The sequence below is a fragment of the Bombina bombina genome, chromosome 4 (assembly GCF_027579735.1).
Source record: "Bombina bombina isolate aBomBom1 chromosome 4, aBomBom1.pri, whole genome shotgun sequence".
In the NCBI taxonomy this organism is placed as follows: domain Eukaryota; kingdom Metazoa; phylum Chordata; class Amphibia; order Anura; family Bombinatoridae; genus Bombina; species Bombina bombina.
This window is the reverse complement of record NC_069502.1, coordinates 1,181,080,483-1,181,108,307: the sequence shown is the minus strand read 5'-3', so window position 1 is coordinate 1,181,108,307 and position 27,825 is coordinate 1,181,080,483. Positions and strand designations below refer to the sequence as shown.

The 27,825-nt window shown below is 36.4% G+C and overlaps 1 protein-coding gene across 1 annotated transcript; it reads left to right on the top strand.

Moving 5' to 3' along the window:
• Positions 1–22,999, top strand: MRPL33 (mitochondrial ribosomal protein L33). Its single transcript, XM_053712655.1, has 4 exons — positions 1–119; positions 3,988–4,006; positions 19,479–19,585; positions 22,655–22,999. Exons 1-4 carry the CDS (start codon positions 98–100, stop codon positions 22,702–22,704), a joined length of 198 nt encoding a protein of 65 aa, XP_053568630.1. The 5' UTR covers positions 1–97; the 3' UTR covers positions 22,705–22,999.
• Positions 23,000–27,825: the final 4,826 nt, after the last annotated feature.

Below are 27,825 nucleotides of genomic sequence, written 5' to 3'. Positions count from 1 at the left end.
CGGAAGTAGTAGTAGTTTCTGACATCTGTATCCGGAAGTACTCGGCCATCCCCGTTTTACGTCCTTGGGAATAAGTTGATTACCGGGAGACGGCAGTATGTTCCTGAGCTGCGTGTCCTGTGAGTGTGGGAGGTGGATATATATATATATAGTTATAAACCGGAGAGGCGATAGATAACGGTAGTTATTCCGGTAACAAAGAGATCAGGCCAGAGATTTATGTCTGTGAGGAAAAAATGCAGGTTTATGAGCCCTTTACTCAACAGCAATATCATACTTCAGAGCGGAGGTTACATTGCTGTCAGTGCAATAATATAAACACATCAGAGTCTGGAATAGAATGTGTAAAATGTGCGGAAAGCAAAGAGGGGCTGTATATAAAGTACCTGTTTGTGGTTGTCAGGTCACGTGAGATACAAGCTGGTGAATGAGTGAGAAAGTGTAGCGACCAAGAAAGGAGACTAGGTGCTTTTTGCTGAGTGGGGACTCAGGAGTAATACATAGTAATGCCAGAGTATAGAAGACATGTAGGTCCTTACTAAAAAAAAACACAAGATTTGTGCACCCAGCCAGGTTGAGTCACTGTGTTAAACGGACATGAAACCTTATTTATATGGTGACCATATTGCTGCTTTAAGAAGGGACACATATGAAAAATACATATGTCAGGACTATTTAAAGAAATGTTTTGTATAAGAACCCTGACATATGTATTTTTCACGTGTCCCTTTTTAAAGCGGCAATATGGTCAGCCTACTTATTTATTTATTCAGGTAGAGAATACAATTTTAAACCACTTTACAATTTACTTATATTATCTAATTTGCTTCATTATCATAGTATCCTTTGTTGAAGAAACAATTCACTACTGAGAGCTAGTTAATGCACTGCATAACCAATAACATGAAGCATATATGTGCAGAAACCAATGGGCAGCTCCTGAGCCTACCTAGGTATCCTTTTCAACAAACAATGAAAATGCTTTTAGTTAGCCTGGTGTACAGTTGAGCTAATATATGTACAGTGGAATTAGAAAGAATAGGTGTGGGTTGTCAGTAGAATATGCATACAAGTTGCTATATAAGTCTTTAGTAAATAGATGTGTCAGAATGAAAGATGTGTGTAGAGGCGAATGTAAAAAAAAAACACAAAGTGTTGGAGGCATGTTATTTGACTGAGAGAACCTTAAGTGCTCTATGTGGCTAAGAGCTTGGGGGGGGGGGGGTAGGTGTATTATTATACTTTATTTATAAAGCGCCAACATATTCCGCAGCGCTGTCCATGGGTACAATTCATTTAGATAAAACAATGTTATAAAACTTGTAAGAGACAAGACAAAATTTTACAAACACATACAGGAGGAATTAAGGACCCTATTCCCGTGGATGTCTGGGTGTATGCCATCAAGGAACACATTAGAAGTTGGTAGAATATGGAAAATGTGTGTCAGTGGTTGGGAGCATTTGTGATAAGTGATGCATATAATGGTCAGCAGTGAGTGAAGAACCAAGTGTGAATGAAGCACTCAGCAGATAGCAGAAACATAATTTTTTTTTATAATATGGAGAAATGTGTATGGATGGCTGGGAAGAGAGCCATGTGTAGATTGCTGAATGTAAGGCTTGACAGACCCTTGTAGCCAATAAACCTCTACTCCCAACCTTTTGCATTATTCTGCATTTACCTATACATGTACACAATATGGCCAAAAGTTTGTGGACACTCGTACTAATTATTGAGTTCAAATGCTAGCCACACCCATTACTAATATATGCATAAACTCCATAGCCATGAAATCACCATATATAAACATTGGTCATACTGAAGATCTCACTGACTTTAAATGTTGCATTCTCTTAGGATGCCACCTTTGACGTAAGTCAGTTAGTGAGATTTCTGCCCTACTAGATCTTCTCAGGTCAACTGTAAGTGCTATTATTGTGAAGCAGAAGCATCTAGGAACAACAACATTCAGCCACAAAGTGGTAGACCACATTTACTCTGAGTGTATGGCGTAAAAATCACATATCATCTGTTGCATCACTCACTACAGACTTCCAAACTGCATATACAAAAAGAGAGAAGCGCTCAACCTGGGAAGGAACAATAGTATAATAGCTTGTTCTATGGCTAATTACCACCCTAGTAGCAGCCTCTTTTTGCTCAACATGTGCCTTTCACAGACAACGTTCCTGTAGTATATCGGTCTTGTATTGACTAAACAATCCAGATATACCAGGCAATCCCTCTCTGAACAAGAGAAACAGCAAAACCCTAGACGTACGTTTCGGCCCAGTGTGGGCTTCGTCTGTGAGGTGCAGCCATATCCCTCTAGTCACACTGAATTATGGGTCCATGTCTGGTTTTCTGCATCACCTTTAGGGAGACTTCCTTCAGGGTCATAATTTGCATATACAAAAAGAGAAGCGCTTAACCTGGGAACGAATAATAGCTTGTTCTATGACTAATTACCACCCTAGGGGCAGCCTCTTTTTGCTCAAGATGTGCCTTTTACAGAGAATAACTTTCCTGTAGCATATCAGTCTGATCCTGACTAAACAATGTAGTCCAGTCCCAAAATACCAAGCAATTCCTCTCTGAACGAGAGAAACGTCAAAACCCCAGATGTACGTTTCGGCCTAGTATGGGCCTTATCAGTGAGGTGCAGCCATATCCCTGTAGGCCACTGGTTTTTAAACCTGTCCTTAGGCCACATTTTGAGGATGTTTTAACTAGAGCACATGTGAAACAATCGGCTGATTAGTTAACATGGTTATTTTACCTGCTCTCATTCAAGGTAATCCAGCAAAACTGGACTATTGGGGAGGCCTGAGGACAGGTTAAAACAAAACAGTGCTCTAGGCACACTGAGCAACGGGTCCACGTCTGGTTTCGCACATCACCCTTAAGGAGACTTCCAAACTGCCTCTGAAAGCAACATCAGCACAAAAACTGTGCGTCGGAAGCTTCTTGAAAATAATTACCATGACGAGCAGCTTACATAAGCTCCAAATCAACATGCGCAATGCCAAGCTTCGGCTGGAGTGATGTAAAGCATGCCGCCGCTGGACTCTAGAACAGTGGAAACGTGTTCTCTGGAGTGATGAATCAGGCTTCACTATCTGGCAGAGAGATGGAAGAATCTGGGTATGGTAGATGCCAGGAGAACGCGACTATTGTAATGCTTAGTGGCTACAATTAAGTTTGGTGGGGGAGGGATAATAGTTTGGGGCTGTTTTTCAGGGTTTGAACTAGGCCCCTTAGTTACAGTGAAAGGTAATCTTAATGCTACAGGATACAAGATATTTTAAATAATTGCTTCAAATTTTGTGGCAGCAAATTGGATATGGCCCTTTGTTGTCTCCAGTATGACTGTACGCAAAAGCAAGTTCCATGAATACATAGTTTGACGAGTTTGGTGTGGAGGAACTTGAGTGGCCTGCACGGAGCCCTGACATCAACCCCAATAAACATCTTTGTGATGAATTGGAGCACCGATTGCAAGCCAGACCTTCTCCTTCAACATCAGTACCTGACCTCCCAAATGCTCTTTTGGCTGAATGGCTACAGATTCACACAGACACATTTCAAAAGCTTGTGGAAAGCCTTCCTAGAAGAGTTGGAGCCGTTTTAGCCATTTGGAGGGGGGAGGCAAATCCATATTAATGTCCATGGTTTTAGAATGGAATGACCAACAAGCCGATATAGGTGTGATTGTCTGGTGTCCACATACTTTTGGCCATGTAACATATATCTGCTATGATGCATATTTATGTCACGGTGCACTTGAGAGATAGATTTACCTTTTGAGCAGTATGGAGGGAGGTGCGGATTTGGTAGCATTATTTTGTGAAAAAGTGTGTGCTGTACCAGTGTATATTCAAGAACAACTATATGAGGGATTTGTGGGAAAATTAGGGCAATTTATCACTTTTAAACATTTTAACGTTTCTTTGTTTTCCTTCCTTTTATGATCTCTACATTAAGTTGCGAAGAGCAAATCAAAGTAAGTTAATATTTAATCACTTTTCATTTTCTTTATTTAAAGGGACACTGAACCCACATTTTTTCTTTCACGGTTCAGATAGAGCATGCAATTTTAAGCAACTTTCTAATTTACTCCTATTATCAATTTTTCTTTGTTCTCTTGCTATCTTTATTTGAAAAAGAAGGCATCTAAGCTAAGGAGCCAGCACATTTTTGGTTCAGACCCATGGACAGCACTTGTTTATTGGTGTTGTCCAATCCGCAAGGACAACCCACGTTGTTCACCAAAAATGGGCCGGCATCTAAACTTATATTCTTGCTTTTCAAATAAAGATACCAATAGAATGAAGAAAATTTGATAATAGGAGTAAATTAGAAAGTTGCTTAAAATTGCATGCTCTATCTGAATCACGAAAGAAACATTTTGGGTTCAGCTTCCTTTAAGGTAACTTGAGTAATTTAATAACTGCTGTGTGTCTTCCTCTACTACCACATGAAATCCTTATTTTAAGTGACATTGTATTGTTGTCCCCTTTAATGTGTGTTCCCAGTTATTCATTTTACTTGCTGGAGAATTACATTGTTTACAAATAGAGCCTTTATTTTGTCATAAAATAGCTGCTTTTGCCCGTCAAACCACCATCTAACTACATACTACAGTATTTATTATAGAAAAGCTTTGCAAACAGACAGCAACAGAAATCAAACTTCTAGTGTGGGTGGGAGAAAGAGAGCCTAGTCCATTTAAAATTGTGTACCTGCAGCAGCTTTGAAATCCATTCTTATTAGCTAGCTGCAAGAGTGTATTGTCCCTTTAAGACAGTCATTGTCCCTTTAGCTTAAAAGGGACATTTAACACCTCTTTGTTTTGTGTAAAAAAATGTGCTTTGTCCTATGCTCTCTAAAGAAGCCAAAACGATACATTTGTAACCTAGTCATTGAAAATGCTGCCAGTTGCCTAAACCAGCTATACATACTGTACATACGGTATGCAGGGAATGTGGGACAAGAGAAGTTGTCTTTAATGCACTTTTAAATGCGCGTTGTCATAAAAAGTACCTTGAGTATTAGACGTCTGCACCCACAAAATATTCTTTTTGGAAAATAGTTGCTCACAAATAAAATTAAAAAAAACATTTTTTTTTTGCCTGATATTCACCTTAGGAGTTGTTCGGAAGTAATTTATGGTGAAAAGCCATTCACTACCTATTTCTTTAGGTGAATGTCCTGAGGGCAGTAAAGGAGGAGCTGGAACACAGCTTAAAGGGACATGAAACCCACATTTTTCTTTCATAATTCAGATAGAGCTTTCAATTTTAAACAACTTTCCAATTTACTTCTATTATCTAATTTGTTTTGTTCTTTTTGGTATCCTTTGTTGAAAAGAATACCTAGGTAGACTCAGTAGATGCTGATTGGTGGCTGCACATATATGCCTCCTGTTATTGGCTCACTCATGTGCTATGCTGTTTCTTCAATAAAGGATACCAAGAAAATTAAGCACATTAGATAATAGAAATACATTGGAAAGTTGCTTGAAATTGTTTTATCTATCTGAATCCTGAAAGAAAAATATTGGGTTTTATGTCCTTTTAAAGTACAGCAAGCAGTACCGAAAGACTGTGTATTATGTGTGTGTATTATATGTATAGACAATAGGTATATTATTTTTTCTTCATTGGGTCCAGATTGCCAAGAACAAAAGTGAATCTTACGTACTCTATGGCTGACACATGAATCAATCAACTGACAAGGATATTGCTGTAGAATTTATGAATATTGTAAATGAAGACCAATGGGTTTAACCTTATGATTGAATGAACAAATCTATATATATTTCATGCATTCTTTCATTGACCACTTAATGGGACTGTTTGGTGATCCTATGTCTAATGGATGCAAAAAGTAGTGAAAATGTATTAATTTTAGCATTCATCCAAAAACAAATCTACATGTCTAATTAGTATGTTCTAACTTAGCTGACCCTGAGGGGCCGAATTATCAAGCTCCGAATGGAGCTTGATGCCCCGGTTTCCGCACGAGCCTTTAGGCTCGCCGGAAACAGTAGTTATTAAGCAGCGGTCTAAAGACTGCTGCTCCATAACTGGTCTGCTGCCTCTGAGGCTACGGTCTTTAATCCGCCCGATCCTATACGATAGTATATGCTGTCGGCATTTATCGATGTGCTGCGGACATGATACGCTACATCATATCATGTCCTAAAAAATCTCAATTGCAGGAAGCAATTGAAAGGATGTACTTAGATAGCACTCACCAGCAAGTAATCAATTTAGGTCCAATGCTACCATAGGTAAAGAATCCCAGAAAGGGGCGGATTTAAAACTTAACTTTTATTAGAATTGTTAAAATCGTTACAACACATTAAAAATCACAAACAGTGTGAGGTGAGGGAATGCTACTCCTAAGGAGGAATTATTAAATTGTATATTGTAGGTATATTCTCAGGAGGATATCCTCACTATTGTGGGGTGCTACATATACCTCGGGTGTCACCCTTTTATATGAGATCCTGAGTCGTATCTCAGGTGTGGCCGACCCACTAATAGTTACGTTAGTCCTCTATGAGAGGGGTGTGAGTGATAATATTCTGATATTAAGGACCCAGGCTGTAAATTTCCGCTTACTATTTGCCACTCTGTTGTTTGAAATAGAATAGAATTACCACCTTGCTGAATGCACTGGGGGAATTATCTACTGCAACATCCTAGGTTAGGTTGTTGTTATTATACTGTGAGGTGGTATTTATAAAACGATATGGCACCCCTTTTAAATATCGTTATACCCACTTATACACGGGGGTTCAGGAGTATTCCCCTACTTATAGGGATAATAAAGTTTGGGGTTTTCCAGTATTAATCTGGTATTGCAAATATTCTGTACTCCTATGTAGATAGCTCTATTTAATTAAAGTTGTTTATGGGTATCAATAATTATATTAATGCGATTCCATTCAGAGAGCTAAACATACACATTAATCCGGTACAATATCAGTTTATTTAATACTGGGTGAGAATACCTGATATAAACAAATACATATTGCAGTGTGCGGTGCTTATACTTGTGTAATGGCGCTTAGCATTTTGGTGAGAACTTTTGGTGATAAATTCGGGCAAAACTCAGCTGTAAAATAACGGCTGCGGTATTAAGAAGGATTTCTTTTAGTTATACTGACCTACTTTGTGTCAGTGCCACTAACTTATACAACTGAGGTGTCAGAATAATGCCCCTAATTAATTACGTATACACAGGCTTCCGTAGCGTCAGTGATACTGATATAAGTTCCCTTACATATGCTTGAGGTTAGCAGCGTACAACACCAGTAATCACTGTCAATATTGGCCCCCAACTCAGGTCTGATATATCTCCTAGATAAGTATTATATGCTGGTTAGGAGTATATAGCTTACTCTGCCGATAAATTGTGTGTAGTTACCATTAGCAAAATAGCAAAGCGGGTGTTTTAGACTTGGTAGTAAAAATTATATTACCGTTAAACCTCCCAAGTTTTTTAAGGTAAGTAGGTCACTTAATATTTTAGGTTATGGAAGCATTGAAGCCCCCTTACCATAATGTATCAATTCGCGGTATATCTATTATTTGAGGTAGCGATTCAAAAGGTGCTAAATAATTAGCAACTAGTATACGGCTAGGATATTTCCATTGCACACACTCTCTCACGCATATACCTTTTTAAATTATTTTCTAATTAGACATTCATACACCAAATCACACTGTTGTTGTTAGTTAAAAAGGAGAAATGTTCTGCAGCTGCCCTGACATGTTTCGCCACAAAGGCTTTGTCAAAGGTGGGGCGCCCGCCGAATTTGGGGCTTTTTATTGGCTGACCGGTGGGAGGTTTTCCCCCTTCGGCTATAGTGATTGGTTCCCTGCTTCTCCTATTGTATTAGTAGGAGAAGGGGGTGTGTAACGGGTTCACCATTTCTATCAGGTCTTATTGTATGCCTGTCTTTAATTCTGAATAGAAATGGGTTAGAAACCAAAGCGCCAGAAAGAGGCTGGGTCTGAACTATTATACTAAACTAGTTGACTTGAGGTACAGAATAAAATTATACTTTATTTTCTTACATACATGGATCCATGTTACAAACAAACAGTTAAAATGCACATAAAAACAATATAAAAACAATATAAAATCCACAATCGCAATCCTCTTGCAGGTGACTATTTGGACTAATATGTACTGGTGTCCCAGTCGCCCTATATAAGAGTGTGAATGACCTCTCTTGAATTGAAAAATAATTGCTAGTGTAGTGTTATCTTGCGTGCTGATAGTCCAAATAAAAATAATGTGGATGGTGTAAATTCCTATGTGAAATTGGAATACAATTAAAATAAAAATAAAAACAAAAATGAATTAGGTGCTACACTCCAATGTTGATAATGTAAAATAAATACTAAATTCAAATACAAACAATAATTCCAGTACAAAAAAAAAAAAAATTTCTAAATGGTGTTGCCTTAAGCCAAAACAAATATAAATAACATCAAAATACTCTAACTGAGTGAACAAATTTTGTGTGAACAAATGTGAAAAAATTGTGTGAAGAAATGTGATTGACACTGCATCCAATGTCTTCCAAAAGTGTGATTGATAAAATTATAATTGTCAATAGTTCCAAAGTCTTCCAATGGACAATGTTATTATCCAAATTGTGTTATTAAATCCAAACACTCCAAAAAATAAATGTGTATTGTGCACAAAAAGTCAATCAAAAAGTCAATCGAAAAAATCAGTGGCCACTGTTAAAAACAAAAATAAAACAGAACATGCAAATAGTACTCTTGTTAAAAGAAATAATCTTGAAAGAAAAAAGAAAAAGAATGCCTGCTGCCTTAGCAGGACCAAGGAATAGTGGGGGTGTATCCGGGTTTCCTCAGATGCCAAACTGTCCCCAATGATACCTGAAAATGAAAAAAATAAACACACAATAGTGCAGAGCGTAATACTCAGGTGTACTATATGAAAATGGACTCACCAGTCGACGCGTTTCGGTCTATACTAGACCTTTTTCAAGACTGGATTAATACATTTACAGGTGATCTTTTATACCTGTTTGGTAAATGTAAACCGGAAGTTATTGCATAATACTTCCGGTTTCGTAAAACTGAATGAACTCTTTATTTCTAAATATCTTTGAAATATAACTAGGTAATATCAACTTGTCATGTCCTTATAACCTTCATTGCATTTAATTTCATTTATTTTATGCCTTATTTCAGGCAAACTTGAACCGGCTTGTGAATCGTTATTTCCTAAATTCTTCCGGTTTCTTTAATGCATTACTTCCGGTTTACATTATGACCCATTTGACAAGTCATTACACAAAACGTATGTGATTTCAGATTTAACTTAATAAATATAATAAATATAAACATTCACAATATGTACAGACCATATGTTCAGACCTGTCTCTTCTTGTTGCTATTTGTTAGATCGTAAGGGGACATAGCTTCATCTATGAAAGGAAGTGTATGATCCTTAATCGTAACGGAGTGTCAAGTTATCTAATAGAGAAGTCTAATAAGTGTTTCTCTACTATGGTCATGACTCATTTATATTCGATCAGATTTATTTTTAAATACCATAATAAGCCCTCTCTATCAACGTATTTGAAGGGGTGTCTAAAAAAAGGGTGTGAGCAGGGACAGTGTTCTTATTGGTTAAAGACGATTTACATTCCTCCAATGATGTAGCAATAATAGCTGTCCGCCTATTCCAAGACGATGTGAACTCGGTGTTAGTAAAATTTGGTGTTAATAAAATTTGACTTACTTAATCAGTGCTTTTATATCCCTGATGTTAACTCAGGGGATTCGTTTTTGGTATATAACTCAACTTTTCTATCCATTTCGAAATAGGGGGGGGGGGGTTTATTTGTCAGTTTATCGAAGGGGCTGTATAAATCCTATTCTTTATATTTACCTTCATCTTACTACACATATTTGTGTGCACTCGCCGTTCTCAATAAGGCTATCTTCTTCATTTAACAATGAAGAGTATATAAACAGAACAATTATCTTATTGTGTGATTTTAATTTTCTATTGTACTTAAATAAATCGATATTCTTTCAATAAATGTGTGATAATGCTACAGTTCAATGTATAGCTCAATTTTTATCCATTTTAAAGTAAAGCCACCAGGGCCAGTATGTATGTCAGTTGTTCGAAGGAGCTGTATAAATCCTATTATTTATGCTCACCTTCGTCTATCTATAAGGATTTTTATAGGTGATCTCTGTGCTCTAATATCTACTGTCTTCTTTATTTATTTAATAATGGAAGATATATGAACGGACCAGTTACCATATTAAATGAATTTAGTTTACTTTCAACTTATAATCTATCATACTTAAATGAATCGATATTCTTTCAATAAGTCTGTGACATGAAATTACATAGAATGTAGCTGCAGTTCAATACTATGTAAGCTCATAATGCCGTTTTTCTTTTTAAAGAATCTACATTAGTTTATCTGCTAATTTTATCGGAACCGGACTGTTTAAAATAGGGAGAGTCTAAATATCGATCGTTATCAGAGGCCATGTCTTAGTGCCATATATAACCTAATATCACTTCTCCTATTCACTAAAAGGACTATTACATTAGATTGTCAGGAAACACGGCTATTCTTTAATGAAAGACATGAAATTCTTCATATATAATAAGTTTCTCGTAGTTAAGGAATTGTCATATGAGATAACTATCCCAGTTATTGGAATCGGGAGAACAGGAATAGAAGGGACCATTTCAATCATTGGAATAGAGAGAGGAGATATGACAATTCCAGAAGGAGATTCGATCACTATGGGCCAGAATATGACACAAGAAGAAGGCCCGATGATTTTGAATATGGAGGTCACCAATATGGGACAGAAAGAGGATATGACCAGAGAGAGAATAGATATCAATTCGATCAGCGTCAGAACAGAAAAAACCCTCAGGAACCACCAAGGAATCATCATAGAGACTATGAAAACAGTTTAGGAGATGATAATTTATATGGAACTCCAAGGGGATATCGGAGGAATTTTAAACAACAAAACGAAATGGAAGAAGGAAGAGAGAAAGGAGCTAACAGAATGGAGGAATGGAAGGAACAGAAAAAAGGAAAAAATATGGACTCAAAAGGGAAAACACCGGCTAGAGCGACCACATTACAACCAGGCACCTCTGGCGCTTTGTCTGAACCTTTTTTAGAGTTGGGACATCCCCATCAAAAAGGAAAAGAAAAACAGCAGACAACAAAAACAAAGGCAAGACACACAGAGGAAGTAGGGGATGTATAAGGATCAAGAAGGCTAAACAGAAAAATAATAATGGGGGAAAAAAAGGAATCTTCAATCTAAGCTCTTATGCACTAAATGACGATGAGAAAGCAGTCTTAAACTTTGGACTTTCATTTGCTCCCTCGAGAGGTTTAGATAAATTTTGCACTTTCGTGAATACGAAAGAATTAATTAGAAAACTCACTTTGAAAAGATTCTTTCTTAAAGCTGAATTAGAGAAGACCGGGGCAAATCTGGTGAGGAATGAAGATTCGGGAACGAGAGACAAATATATACATACTGAATTAAAACCAAGGTCAACTTTTTATCCTGTAAGCAGTAAGGGAACGGCAATAGAAGCCTTTGAGACAGTAGTCTGCAAAGAGATAAGGGAGATACGATCGAGAAAATTGAGATACAAGAGGCAGAACCTGTCAAGAAAACAAAGGGAGACTATCACGAAGCTGGAACATAACCAGAATCTGACAATTAAATCTGCGGATAAAGGCGGGGGGATTGTCGTGATGGATAAGAAGGACTATGAGGCTGAAAACAGACGGATCCTAAGTGATATTAACACATATGTAGAACTGAAAGGAAATCCTACAAATCTGTATAAGAAAGAACTTACAGATTTGTTAAAAGAGGCCAATGAGGAGGGGATATTAAACGACAAGGAGTTCAACTATCTAAATGTAAAATATCCAGTCATACCAATTCTATATCATTTACCCAAGATCCACAAATCACTAACTAAACCTCCCGGAAGGCCAATAATTTCCGGAATAGGATCTCTGAGTAGCAACTTGTCGGAATATATAGACCAACATTTACAGAAATTGGTCAAGAAATTACCTTCTTACTTAAGGGATTCGACACAGGTTTTAAACCTTATGGAAGAGCTACCCTGGAAGGATGGCTATATACTGGCATCATGTGACGTGACGTCACTGTACACGAGTATTCCGCATGAGGAGGGTATCGATGCAGTAAAGTTTTTTCTGGATAAGGAACCCGATATACCATCTAAGCAAAATGAGTTTATATTGGACAGTATTCGGTACATTCTCACACATAATTTCTTTAGCAATGAGGGCAAGTTCTATCGCCAAACATGTGGAACAGCTATGGGGACCAGGTTCGCGCCAAGCTATGCGAATCTCTATATGGGAAAATGGGAGCAAATTTTCTGGGACTCCTGTCCAGCAGGCGCGGACCTGGTCCTCTATCGGCGATATATAGATGACATCATCATAATCTGGAAAGGTACCCTGGAAGACCTGATGTATACCATTGAAATTATGAATAAGAACCATGTAAATTTGAAGTTCACATACGAATGGAGCCTGACAGCCCTGACGTTCTTGGATTTAAGAATAGAGGTGAGAGGAGGGAGATTGGAAACATCCACACATTTTAAGGAAGTGGATAGTAATAATTATGTCCACAAAGAAAGCTGCCACCTCAGTAGATGGAAGAACAACATCCCAAAAGGACAGCTGTTACGGATGAGGAAGAACTGTTCCAATCCCTCCAAATGGGAAGAACAAGCTTCAATAATCAAAGAGAAATTTATAGAGTGAGGCTATGACGAGAAAATGCTGGATGAAAAACTGGATGAAGTAAGAAAAACAGAAAGGAAAGACCTTACCAAATATAAAGAAAAGGTGAAGAACAATTACACTGAAGGCAGTCTCAACATAGCAATGATAACAGAATACAGTGAGAACAAACACATTGTGGAGAATATTTTTCGGAAACACTGGGCGCTGTTAAAGGACGATGATGTCCTGGGGGAAAAACTGCCAGAAACTCCAAGGTTCATATACAGAAAAACAAAAAATCTTAAGACCAGATTGGCACCGAGCCTTAAAAAGAAAATGACTGGAGGAGTACGGGACGTGTTTGGAAAAAAGGTTAAAGGATTCTTTCCCTGCCATACGTGCAAAGCATGTAAGTGTGGGACTAAAACAACAAAATTTAATTCCAACAACACCAAAGAGGAATTCAAAATACAAGATCTGATACGCTGTCAAGACAAGGGAGTAGTCTACCTATTGCAATGTCCATGTGGGCTACAATATGTAGGACAGACGTCGAGGATCCTCAGAGACAATCCGGGAACATCTACTGATGATTGAAAAAATGAATATGGACACACCATTATATCAACATTTTGCGACTAAGCATCATGGAAATATTAATGCATTGAGATATATAGGAATCCAAAAAGTTGCCAAAAATTGGAGAGGTGGCAACTTTGAAAAACTACTACTAAGTAATGAATCCAGATGGATATTTCTGATTGATTGTTTATATCCAAAGGGTCTTAATAATAAAGAAGACCTCTCCCATTTACTAAATCCATAATGTAAAAGCATATAGACCGCCATAAGGATTGGGGCATTTGGAAAGAAACACCCAACTTGGTGTGGTTTCCTGTAAAGAAACATCTAGACTCTATAAATGAGAAGAACTGACCGCCATAAGGATTGGGGCATTTGGAAAGAAACATCCAACTTGATGTGGGTTCCTGGAAAGATGATAAATCTAGATTCTATAAATGAGAAAAACGGTCGCAGTCACTTCTTTCCATCTCCTGGTTGTATATATAAAAAACATGATCTATATTGGGTCTCCACTGCCCTGGTCTCCAATGAGAGATTTATCTAAGTAATCTAAAGTAAGCCAAATATACAAGAGGTCCCGTTTGCTCCCTGAGTCTCAAGTGAGAAAGAATCTGTAAAAACAAATTCAAAGTGAGTCAAGAATATTGAGAACATCCAATTTGATGTGGGTTCTCGAAAAGAAAACATCAAAATGCCAAATATGTCACACCTCTCTATTTCCTGATGATAAATATTTTTATATATATTGATCTAAGAGAGATATGTTCAAGGAATCTATAGCATGCCAGCTATATATCCCCCCCCTCCCCCCCTTTTTTTCCTCTTTGGGTCCTAAGTGAGAAAGTATCTGTTAAGATAACTTAAAGGGTCTTAAGTGAGAAAGTATCTGTTAAGATAACTTAAAGTTAGCTAAGAACACTATTAACATATATTGTACCTAGTTTATGTTTATAAACATCTGAACTTTAGCGCATTTACATGATAATAAAGTGCCTATAAAATTCCATAAATACCAGAAATTATGAAGACAATTTGTGGAAATTGACCCCTTTCACCAGAAATTGCTTCTGTTAGCAACTAGTTGGTTAAAGCAATACCGGGTTTTAGGTTTCTAACTAACTAATTGGACCAATAATCTTCGAGATAATGAGAATGGGTAGCGTCCACAACTGGTACTACTATTTTTAAGTTCTGTCACAATATAATGGGATCAATTGAAAATATATTAGCCAATTGAAATACACAGATAACCCTTATATAACTTTTAGACACTAACACACTTGATAGCCAAGAACCTCCCTTATAAAAAATCATATGACAATTCCTTAACTACGAGAAACTTATTATATATGAAGAATTTCATGTCTTTCATTAAAGAATAGCCGTGTTTCCTGACAATCTAATGTAATAGTCCTTTTAGTAAATAGGAGAAGTGATATTAGGTTATATATGGCACTAAGACATGGCCTCTGATAACGATCGATATTTAGACTCTCCCTATTTTAAACAGTCCGGTTCCGATAAAATTAGCAGATAAACTAATGTAGATTCTTTAAAAAGAAAAACGGCATTATGAGCTTACATAGTATTGAACTGCAGCTACATTCTATGTAATTTCATGTCACAGACTTATTGAAAGAATATCGATTCATTTAAGTATGATAGATTATAAGTTGAAAGTAAACTAAATTCATTTAATATGGTAACTGGTCCGTTCATATATCTTCCATTATTAAATAAATAAAGAAGACAGTAGATATTAGAGCACAGAGATCACCTATAAAAATCCTTATAGATAGACGAAGGTGAGCATAAATAATAGGATTTATACAGCTCCTTCGAACAACTGACATACATACTGGCCCTGGTGGCTTTACTTTAAAATGGATAAAAATTGAGCTATACATTGAACTGTAGCATTATCACACATTTATTGAAAGAATATCGATTTATTTAAGTACAATAGAAAATTAAAATCACACAATAAGATAATTGTTCTGTTTATATACTTTTCATTGTTAAATGAAGAAGATAGCCTTATTGAGAACGGCGAGTGCACACAAATATGTGTAGTAAGATGAAGGTAAATATAAAGAATAGGATTTATACAGCCCCTTCGATAAACTGACAAATAAACCCTCCCCCCCTATTTCGAAATGGATAGAAAAGTTGAGTTATATACCAAAAACGAATCCCCTGAGTTAACATCAGGGATATAAAAGCACTGATTAAGTAAGTCAAATTTTATTAACACCAAATTTTACTAACACCGAGTTCACATCGTCTTGGAATAGGCGGACAGCTATTATTGCTACATCATTGGAGGAATGTAAATCGTCTTTAACCAATAAGAACACTGTCCCTGCTCACACCCTTTTTTTAGACACCCCTTCAAATACGTTGATAGAGAGGGCTTATTATGGTATTTAAAAATAAATCTGATCGAATATAAATGAGTCATGACCATAGTAGAGAAACACTTATTAGACTTCTCTATTAGATAACTTGACACTCCGTTACGATTAAGGATCATACACTTCCTTTCATAGATGAAGCTATGTCCCCTTACGATCTAACAAATAGCAACAAGAAGAGACAGGTCTGAACATATGGTCTGTACATATTGTGAATGTTTATATTTATTATATTTATTAAGTTAAATCTGAAATCACATACGTTTTGTGTAATGACTTGTCAAATGGGTCATAATGTAAACCGGAAGTAATGCATTAAAGAAACCGGAAGAATTTAGGAAATAACGATTCACAAGCCGGTTCAAGTTTGCCTGAAATAAGGCATAAAATAAATGAAATTAAATGCAATGAAGGTTATAAGGACATGACAAGTTGATATTACCTAGTTATATTTCAAAGATATTTAGAAATAAAGAGTTCATTCAGTTTTACGAAACCGGAAGTATTATGCAATAACTTCCGGTTTACATTTACCAAACAGGTATAAAAGATCACCTGTAAATGTATTAATCCAGTCTTGAAAAAGGTCTAGTATAGACCGAAACGCGTCGACTGGTGAGTCCATTTTCATATAGTACACCTGAGTATTACGCTCTGCACTATTGTGTGTTTATTTTTTTCATTTTCAGGTATCATTGGGGACAGTTTGGCATCTGAGGAAACCCGGATACACCCCCACTATTCCTTGGTCCTGCTAAGGCAGCAGGCATTCTTTTTCTTTTTTCTTTCAAGATTATTTCTTTTAACAAGAGTACTATTTGCATGTTCTGTTTTATTTTTGTTTTTAACAGTGGCCACTGATTTTTTCGATTGACTTTTTGATTGACTTTTTGTGCACAATACACATTTATTTTTTGGAGTGTTTGGATTTAATAACACAATTTGGATAATAACATTGTCCATTGGAAGACTTTGGAACTATTGACAATTATAATTTTATCAATCACACTTTTGGAAGACATTGGATGCAGTGTCAATCACATTTCTTCACACAATTTTTTCACATTTGTTCACACAAAATTTGTTCACTCAGTTAGAGTATTTTGATGTTATTTATATTTGTTTTGGCTTAAGGCAACACCATTTAGAAATTTTTTTTTTTTTTGTACTGGAATTATTGTTTGTATTTGAATTTAGTATTTATTTTACATTATCAACATTGGAGTGTAGCACCTAATTCATTTTTGTTTTTATTTTAATTTTAATTGTATTCCAATTTCACATAGGAATTTACACCATCCACATTATTTTTATTTGGACTATCAGCACGCAAGATAACACTACACTAGCAATTATTTTTCAATTCAAGAGAGGTCATTCACACTCTTATATAGGGCGACTGGGACACCAGTACATATTAGTCCAAATAGTCACCTGCAAGAGGATTGCGATTGTGGATTTTATATTGTTTTTATGTGCATTTTAACTGTTTGTTTGTAACATGGATCCATGTATGTAAGAAAATAAAGTATAATTTTATTCTGTACCTCAAGTCAACTAGTTTAGTATAATAGTTCAGACCCAGCCTCTTTCTGGCGCTTTGGTTTCTAACCCATTTCTATTCAGAATTAAAGACAGGCATACAATAAGACCTGATAGAAATGGCGAACCCGTTACACACCCCCTTCTCCTACTAATACAATAGGAGAAGCAGGGAACCAATCACTATAGCCGAAGGGGGAAAACCTCCCACCGGTCAGCCAATAAAAAGCCCCAAATTCGGCGGGCGCCCCACCTTTGACAAAGCCTTTGTGGCGAAACATGTCAGGGCAGCTGCAGAACATTTCTCCTTTTTAACTAACAACAACAGTGTGATTTGGTGTATGAATGTCTAATTAGAAAATAATTTAAAAAGGTATATGCGTGAGAGAGTGTGTGCAATGGAAATATCCTAGCCGTATACTAGTTGCTAATTATTTAGCACCTTTTGAATCGCTACCTCAAATAATAGATATACCGCGAATTGATACATTATGGTAAGGGGGCTTCAATGCTTCCATAACCTAAAATATTAAGTGACCTACTTACCTTAAAAAACTTGGGAGGTTTAACGGTAATATAATTTTTACTACCAAGTCTAAAACACCCGCTTTGCTATTTTGCTAATGGTAACTACACACAATTTATCGGCAGAGTAAGCTATATACTCCTAACCAGCATATAGTACTTATCTAGGAGATATATCAGACCTGAGTTGGGGGCCAATATTGACAGTGATTACTGGTGTTGTACGCTGCTAACCTCAAGCATATGTAAGGGAACTTATATCAGTATCACTGACGCTACGGAAGCCTGTGTATACGTAATTAATTATGGGCATTATTCTGACACCTCAGTTGTATAAGTTAGTGGCACTGACTCAAAGTAGGTCAGTATAACTAAAAGAAATCCTTCTTAATACCGCAGCCATTATTTTACAGCTGAGTTTTGCCCGAATTTATCACCAAAAGTTCTCACCAAAATGCTAAGCGCCATTACACAAGTATAAGCACCGCACACTGCAATATGTATTTGTTTATATCAGGTATTCTCACCCAGTATTAAATAAACTGATATTGTACCGGATTAATGTGTATGTTTAGCTCTCTGAATGGAATCACATTAATATAATTATTGATACCCATAAACAACTTTAATTAAATAGAGCTATCTACATAGGAGTACAGAATATTTGCAATACCAGATTAATACTGGAAAACCCCAAACTTTATTATCCCTATAAGTAGGGGAATACTCCTGAACCCCCGTGTATAAGTGGGTATAACGATATTTAAAAGGGGTGCCATATCGTTTTATAAATACCACCTCACAGTATAATAACAACAACCTAACCTAGGATGTTGCAGTAGATAATTCCCCCAGTGCATTCAGCAAGGTGGTAATTCTATTCTATTTCAAACAACAGAGTGGCAAATAGTAAGCGGAAATTTACAGCCTGGGTCCTTAATATCAGAATATTATCACTCACACCCCTCTCATAGAGGACTAACATAACTATTAGTGGGTCGGCCACACCTGAGATACGACTCAGGATCTCATATAAAAGGGTGACACCCGAGGTATATGTAGCACCCCACAATAGTGAGGATATCCTCCTGAGAATATACCTACAATATACAATTTAATAATTCCTCCTTAGGAGTAGCATTCCCTCACCTCACACTGTTTGTGATTTTTAATGTGTTGTAACGATTTTAACAATTCTAATAAAAGTTAAGTTTTAAATCCGCCCCTTTCTGGGCTTCTTTACCTATGGTAGCATTGGACCTAAATTGATTACTTGCGGGTGAGTGCTATCTAAGTACATCCTTTCAATTGCTTCCTGCAATTGAGATTTTTTAGTTAGTCTCTCCCTATGTACAGCACCCCAGTCCCCCAGAACACTATTGGTATTTCTCATACTCTGAGAAGAAATTAGAAAACTAGTGGGACACAGCATCAGTAGTGCCGTCGTCTTTCTCTTGTCTCTTTCTCAATCATATCATGTCCGTCCGCACTTTAGTAAATCGGCCCCTGAGTATCTTCATCTGTGTAAAGAGTGATTAATGTGACATGATCAACCAATTTGTTTTTTTATCCAGGATATTCCTTGTGCAGATGGTCAGTGCAGCCGGAACTGGATACAAATTTAACACCAGGAGAAACAAACTAAAGGATAAGCTTATACTGAGGAAATATGATCCTTTTGGTGAGTTTCCTAACTGTTTTTCTAGGCATTTGTGAAACACTGATTTTTTTTTTATAGGAAGAGAATATGTTCATTATTGATCTTGGTGTATAAATATCAGCATTAATATACAACAGGACACCCAATCACATAGCATATGTGAGACTGTAAGTTTTCTTGCCTAAGCACTTTCTGCTGTCTTTGGATCTGAAACTTATTAAATGATTATTTAAAATAAATACCAAGAGAAATAATTCAGATGATAATATGCATTAAAGGGACATGAAACCCAAACATTTTCTTTTGTAACTCGGACATTTTAAAAAAGTTCCCAAATTACTTCTGTGATAAAAAATGTCCTTAGTTCCCATGATATTATTTGTTGAAGAGATACCTAGGTAGGCAGGAAATAGTGCTGCCATATTGTGCTTATGCAAATGGATAACATTCCTACAAAACTGCTGCCATATAATGTTCCATTAATAAGCCCGCTCCTAAGCATACGTCCCTGCTTTTCAACAAAAGAGAACAAAGAAAAATTGATAATAGAAGAAAATTAGAAAGTTGTTTAAAATTGCATGCGCTATCTGATTGGTGAGACACATTTTGGCATCCCTTTAATATTGTGCACTTGGGCACCTCTGCTGAGCAGTCTTAATCTTATACAAATCCCCAAATCTGGAGTTCCAAAGTCCAAACTTATTCTGAAATCCAAACGGTTTAATTAATATTTAAAAACAAATAATATAAAAAGTACTAGTTTTCCCTGCTTGTACATCACAAGCTTCTATGGCTATGTCTTTGGTTTGTTTTTTGTGCTCTAAAATGCAAATAATGGTCTATATTTATTTAAAACAACTATTACCCTTCTGCTTATATACAAAAGTATTACAAATGATAAAATCTGCATTTTGTTTACATGTATAAGCTGTATTTTATGTAAATATTGTGTAAATGACATAAGATCCCTTCCCCTCTCCAAACTGTCCCATTTTAAAGATGCAAATATTCCAAAATCCAAACTATTCCCAAAGCCAAACATTTTTATTCCGGTCCCAGCAGTTTGGTTAAAGGGTTTTCTACCCATATCTGTAATGTATAATAATTTACTTATCTCATCTGTAAAAAACAACCTGAAAAATGAAAAGAATAGAGGTACAGTTTGCGCACAAACTCGTAAGCTTTAATTAAATGGTTTTGTTTTTTTCATTAACAATTTGTTCAATTACCTGCACTTAAACTAAAAGTCAATCCTAGCGTTGTACAAACGCTAGGATTGACTCTTGAAACAAATAAAGGGCATTTTCATTCATGAAGTATAAGATAAGTATAAGATACTTTATGTAGGAAGCTCCTTTATTTATTTCAACCGATCAGCGATTTTAGCTGCTACAGCAGCTCACGGCTAAAAAATGTTTTGGCTAAGAGATGACGTTTTCACCTCTTAGCCAATAGCCGTGCGGTAAATCCGGCTTGGCGCCCATGAATGAATGAAAGTCCCCTTTATTTTTTTCAATGGTCAATCCTAACGTTTGTAAAACCCTAGGATTGACTTTAACTGGAGCTGTGAGTTTTTTTTCTGTGTGTTCATATTGTATATCAGCAATCAAGCCCTGCATGTAAAATATCTGCTTACAAAATGATCGATGTACAAGCAGTTGCAACTGCAGTGTGTTGGTGTCTCAGAGCAGTACAGTAATAAACCACTTGAACTCCCTGATTATGGTTAGCTGACACTGAGTAATAAGGCAATGCCTTTATAATCTGAGCTCCAGCCTCTCTAGGGACATGGAAAATGATCCATTTTTTAGAGGCATAAAGAATGTGTATTGTAGTGCTGGTATTTTCATTGCACAATTCAGACAGAACATACAGTTTAAACAGCTTTCCAGTTTACTTCTATTATCAAATTTGCTTAATTCTCTTGGTATCCTTTGTCGAAGGAGCAGCAATACATTACTGGGAGCTAGCTGAGCACATTTGTTTAGCCAATAACCAGAGGCATAAATGTACAGCCACCAGTCAGCAGCTAGCTTCTAGTGCATACCTGCTCCTGAGCCGACCTTAGTATGCTTTTCAACAATGGCTACCAAGAGAACAAAGCAATTATTTTGTAAAGTAGTTAAAATAGCATGCTCTACCTGAATCCTGAAGCTTTGACTTTACCTTTAATTAAATTACATTTTATGAGGGATTCAATTCTGAGTTTAAAGGGACCATCTATTTGATTTTTTTATTGGTTAAAAAGATAGATAACACATTTACTACACATTCCCCAGCTTTGCATAACCAACATTGTTATATTAAAGGGACATGAAACCCAAAATTTTTCTTTAGTGATTCAGATAAAGAATACAATTTTAAACAACTTTCTAATTTGCTTCTATTATCTAATTAGTTTCATTCTCTTGTTATCATTTGTTGCAGGAGCAACAATGCACTACTGGTTTCTAACTGAACACATCTGTATTTATATGCAGCCACCAACCTAGGTTCTTTGTCACTACTAAGCTTGCCTAGATAAATCTTTCAGCAAAGGAAAACAAGAAAAGGAAGCAAATGAAATAATAGAAGTACATGTTTTTCTCTATCTGAATCATGAAATACATTTTTTTGAGTTACATGTCCCTTTATTATACTTTATAACCCCAGCAGGTTGCCCCCTTATCTCAGTGCTTTTTAAATCTTGCACAACAGCCAGAGAGTGCTAGTTCATGTGTGCCATATAGATAACATAGTGCTTATTTCGGTGGAGAATGATAATGGTTATGCAAGAGCCAGCACTGATTGGCTAAAATACAAGATTGTAAAAAGCACTGAGATAAGGGGCAGTCTGCAGAGGCTTAGGTACAAAGTATATTCATATAACAGTGTTGGTTGTGTAAAACTGGGGAATGGGTAATAAAGGGATTATCTATCTTTTTAAATAACAATTTTAAAGTAGACTTCATTTAAAGGGACAGTCTAGTCAAAATTAAACTTTCAGGATTCAGATAGTGCATGCAATTCTAAACAACTTTAAAATGTACTTTTATCATCAAATTTGTTTTGTTCGCCCTTTGATTGTTACATTCTTCTTGTCTCTTCCAGTTAAACAACATGTTCTTTTCTTTGAAAAGAGGAAAATCCGCACGATTTGAGCGTCATGAAGTCAGAGTAACAGATTCTCTACTGAACGGACTCAGGGGGGGTTATACGCAGCTTCAGATCCTCTGCGGCACAAGCTTGGATTAGGAAACAAACTGCAGCAGCCAGCATGCTGACTATTGTTAAAGGAACAATGTGATGGACCAATCAAAACACAGATGATGCCAGCTTTATTTGTCCTGCAGAGTGTTACTGCCCGGTCTAATGAATCCACCAGATGCTGTTTACTGAGCAGTTACGTTTTCTAAGACAGCGGCCTCTCAAATAAAGCTATTTATTTTGCATAAAGATCCTGCAATGTGGTCTCTTTGCTCCTAGTTCTGTGTAAGATGAGAGACCAGTCTAATATAAGGTGATTATCACAGGAACAGCTAATGCTATGGCTTATTATACATTCAAATCTATCTCAATATATAACAGAGGGACAGTGGGAATAAACACATAGCTAAAATCTAGCTCAGAGCTGTAGGACACAGCTGATGATTAGAGGTTACATACGTATGATGCTTCTGATTGGCTCACTGGCAATTTCCTATTTAAAAGCTGCAATACAATGAAAATCTTATCTTTAGTGTATGACTAGCAGCATCAATATACAACATGCACGCACTAATCAAAGTCTAAAATCTGGTCAGAGAATCTATTTTAATCTCGATGCAGGTTAAGCCACTCATTAAAGGGACAGTGTACACCAATTTTTATTTAACTGCATGTATTAGACACTACTATACAGAAGAATATGCACGGATGCTGATCTAAAAATCCAGTATAAAACCCAGTGAAAGGGGCTGGAAAATCAGAACCTCCCCCAAATATGAAAAGACCATTACTGGGTCGCAACACCATGTTTACTGTGTTGTGATGTGTGTGAAGTGTATGTTTAATAAGAGTGTGTGTGTTGTTTGTGTGTATATTATTACCTTTTACATGTTCATGTTTGACTACAATCAGGTATAAAGTATGCACACATTTTACTCACTTTTCCAAAAAGTTGCATCTATTTTGTTGTATATTCAGAAATTCTCAGACTAAGCATAAAAATAGGGTTGCACAGGTATGTGGGTATGATTACACTGGGAACAAAAGTTTGAAGACCCCTGCATTAGACGAGCAGGAATATGTAGACTTAAGTCTACATCTGACACTTTGGGACTTGGTTAGGAGTCTGAAAATCGGCACAATGGTATAAAAAAATGAACACAACTATACATTGTTACAAAAACTCCCAGATGCGCTATATAAATGGACCATCTGCAAGTAAAAAATCTAGTGTGCAATGTCCTTTTAAGGGTATTGGCTGGGAGTCGAGCTGGTTTTATTTAGCACTTTTTCAGGTTAAAAGAATGTTAGTGTGTTTTGAGTAAATGTTGCTTTTTTATATACTGTATCATAAGTAAGGCATATGGAACTTTTAGTAATTCTTTTCAGCCATTAGGCTCCTAAGTTGGCGATGTCTGGCACCACCTGTGCGAGTGCAGGATATCCTAATAACCTTATAAACAAGCCAGAGGAAGCACGGTTTTAACAAAAACATAATCCAACAAAACAAGAATAGGGACATTAGTTCAGTTGCCACAGATCTCCGTATTTATACAAAGTGGAAAATGTAATCATTTGTGTGAATAGTATTTTATCCTTTAACTGCTATCTGTTCACAAATAAACCAAATCCCAGGGAGATGTGGCACAAAAAATACATTGTTGAAGCTTTTCCCATATGTTTGTTCTAGCATTTTTTAAAGGGACATGGACGTCAATTCGTCAAAGTTTAAATTTCATGATTTAGATAGAATTTCTTTTTACATCTGTTGTCATGTTTACTTCATTCTCGTGGTATCCCATCCATTAGAGCATACTGTGGTAGGCTCAGGAGCGTGCACATGTCTTGATCACTATGGGCCAGATTACAGGTGTGTGGGACACAATACCGCTAATTTACCAGATTGAGTCTTCAACAAAGGATACAAAGTGAACTGGGTAGATATTAGAAAGATGTTTAAAATTGCATTCTCTTTCTGAATCATGAAATTTTAAATTTACTGACCCTTTAATTATTAATTTAAAAGGTTTATGGAATATGGCCAGGGCTGGACTGGGAATACAAAGCAGCCCTGGAAAAATATGAAGACCAGCCCTATTTTCTGTTGAGTCGGTAGAATGCACAGGCCCCTTTTCTCTCAAAGGGGATTACTGGGATACTCCTTCCCCAATATTTTTTTCAGAATTAAATTATATTACTTTGCATTAAATAAAAATGCCAGATTGATATTATATATGCACCCTAAAACCCAATTGCATCCATTAATCACCCCTTTACATTGTAGCTTTGCAGCCCACCGGGAAATCTCCTGGTAGGCCAATCCAGTCCTGAATATGGCAAGATGTATGACTGGAAAGGGCTCCAGTGTGTGTGTACATTTAATGTGTTTTGAATATAAATACTTGAAATTTCTATTTTCTTCACATGTTATTTTTACTTTTATATATATTTACAGTATATCTGTATATTTTATTTATTTTTTTATACAAAAAAATGTATGCTTACCTGATAAATTAATTTCTTTCATGGTGGTGAAAGTCCACAATCCATTACTCCTGATAATTATACTCCTGACCACTAAGCAAAGATCCCAAAACTCCCTGAGCTCTTAAAATCCCTCCTGCCTTACTGGAAACTAGTCTGACGTATAGCCAAGCCAGAAAAGAAGAACGTAAAAGAAAATAAGACAATACAAAAAGGAGCAGGGAATAAAGAGGCACATATTAGAATTGCCACTAGAAAAAAAACAATTTTTTTTTTTTTTTTAATGCAGATTAAACTTAGTTCTCAAAACTAGAAAGTTAAAACAATTTCTGGAACAAATGGTTATCCATATATAACTATTTGTTCCAGAAATTGTTTTAACTTTATGCTCTTGATAAAGGCTTCTTTTAGTCGAAACGCATTGAGCTGTATTTTAAATAAAACCTGAAGCTGCACCTGAAGACACCTTTGTAATGATTTTAATAAAAGGCTTATTTTAACTGCAATCTCGTGAGTATAACCAGTTTTTATACAAAGTGGAAAATGTAATCATTTGTGTGAATAGTATTTTATCCTTTAACTGCTATCTGTTCACAAATAAACCAAATCCCAGGGAGATGTGGCACAAAGAATACATTGTTGAAACTTTTCCCATATGTTTGTTCTAGCATTTTTTAAAGGGACATGGACGTCAATTCGTCAAAGTTTAAATTTCATGATTTAGATAGAATTTCTTTTTACATCTGTTGTCATGTTTACTTCATTCTCGTGGTATCCCATCCATTAGAGCATACTGTGGTAGGCTCAGGAGCGTGCACATGTCTTGATCACTATGGGCCAGATTACAGGTGTGTGGGACACAATACCGCTAATTTACCAGATTGAGTCTTCAACAAAGGATACAAAGTGAACTGGGTAGATATTAGAAAGATGTTTAAAATTGCATTCTCTTTCTGAATCATGAAATTTTAAATTTACTGACCCTTTAATTATTAATTTAAAAGGTTTATGGAATATGGCCAGGGCTGGACTGGGAATACAAAGCAGCCCTGGAAAAATATGAAGACCAGCCCTATTTTCTGTTGAGTCGGTAGAATGCACAGGCCCAGACAATACAAAAAGGAGCAGGGAATAAAGAGGCACATATTAGAATTGCCACTAGAAAAAAAACAATTTTTTTTTTTTTTTTTTAATGCAGATTAAACTTAGTTCTCAAAACTAGAAAGTTAAAACAATTTCTGGAACAAATGGTTATCCATATATAACTATTTGTTCCAGAAATTGTTTTAACTTTATGCTCTTGATAAAGGCTTCTTTTAGTCGAAACACATTGAGCTGTATTTTAAATAAAACCTGAAGCTGCACCTGAAGACACCTTTGTAATGATTTTAATAAAAGGCTTATTTTAACTGCAATCTCGTGAGTATAACCAGTTTGTGTGCCTACCACATTGTCTGAAATCTGCTACAGTATTGTGAGCTCTTATTTTGGAGGTGAAAACAACAAGGTTAACTCAGAGGACGTGGGCAGCTTGGTTCCCGGGAGGTGACACAACGCCACCACTTTCAACACTTTCTGCTTCTATACAAGGTTTGGGAGCTGGCAGCGAGAACCTGAAGGGAAGTGCTAACATTGCTTCATACTTTATCCTTTCTAATACGCTTAGTTCTCAAACTGCCTTATCCTGAAGAAAACAAGCCAAGGAGGCTTACAACCACAAACAGACAAATTAGAAATGTCTTCTAGCAGAAGAAATAGCCAAAAGAAACAAGACCCTCCAGGACAAAAGCTAAATATCCAAAACATTCATAGGTTCAAAATGAGGAAACTCCAAAACCTTGAAAAACAAATTAAAATTCCATGGAGGAGAAATTGGTTTAATCACAGGCTTAATCCTGACTAAGGCCTGGATAAAATTCTGAATATCCAGAAATTTAGCAATCTTCTTATGAAACAAGACAGAGAGCAGAAATCTTGCCCTTTAAAGAACTAGCAGATAAGCCCTTATCCAAACCATCCTGAAGAAAAAGAATTCTTGGAATTCTAAAAAAGTGCAAACTCAACCCATGTTCCACACACCAGGAAAAAAAATATGTTTTCCACACCTTGTGATAAATCTTCCACAGGTTTGCATGTCTGAACCAAAGTTTTAATGACACAATCAGAAAAACCTCTCGTAAAATTAAGCATTCAATCTCCAAGCCATCAAGCTGAGAAATTCTAGATCTAATTTGAACGGTTAGAAGCCCTAGAATTACCCTTAGACTTCTAATCCTGAGGGAGAAAGGCACCTTTTCCCCCAGTCACCACAGAAATAATGACATTCAGTCCAGACCCAAACAACAAAAGGAAGAGATGAATCTGGGGAGCTAGTTGTTCAAACGAGAATCCATCAGATTTACTTACGAAAGACCTCACAGCTCTACAATCTGACTGAAGACTTCCAGATAAAGAGACCATTCCCTGGATGAAGGGATTTCCCTCTGCCCACACCAAAATTCGGGAAGCCTCCCTCATCTCCTGGGAACTATGAGTTCCCCATTGATGATTGATGCAAGCCACTGCTGTGACATTAACTGACAGGAATGGCA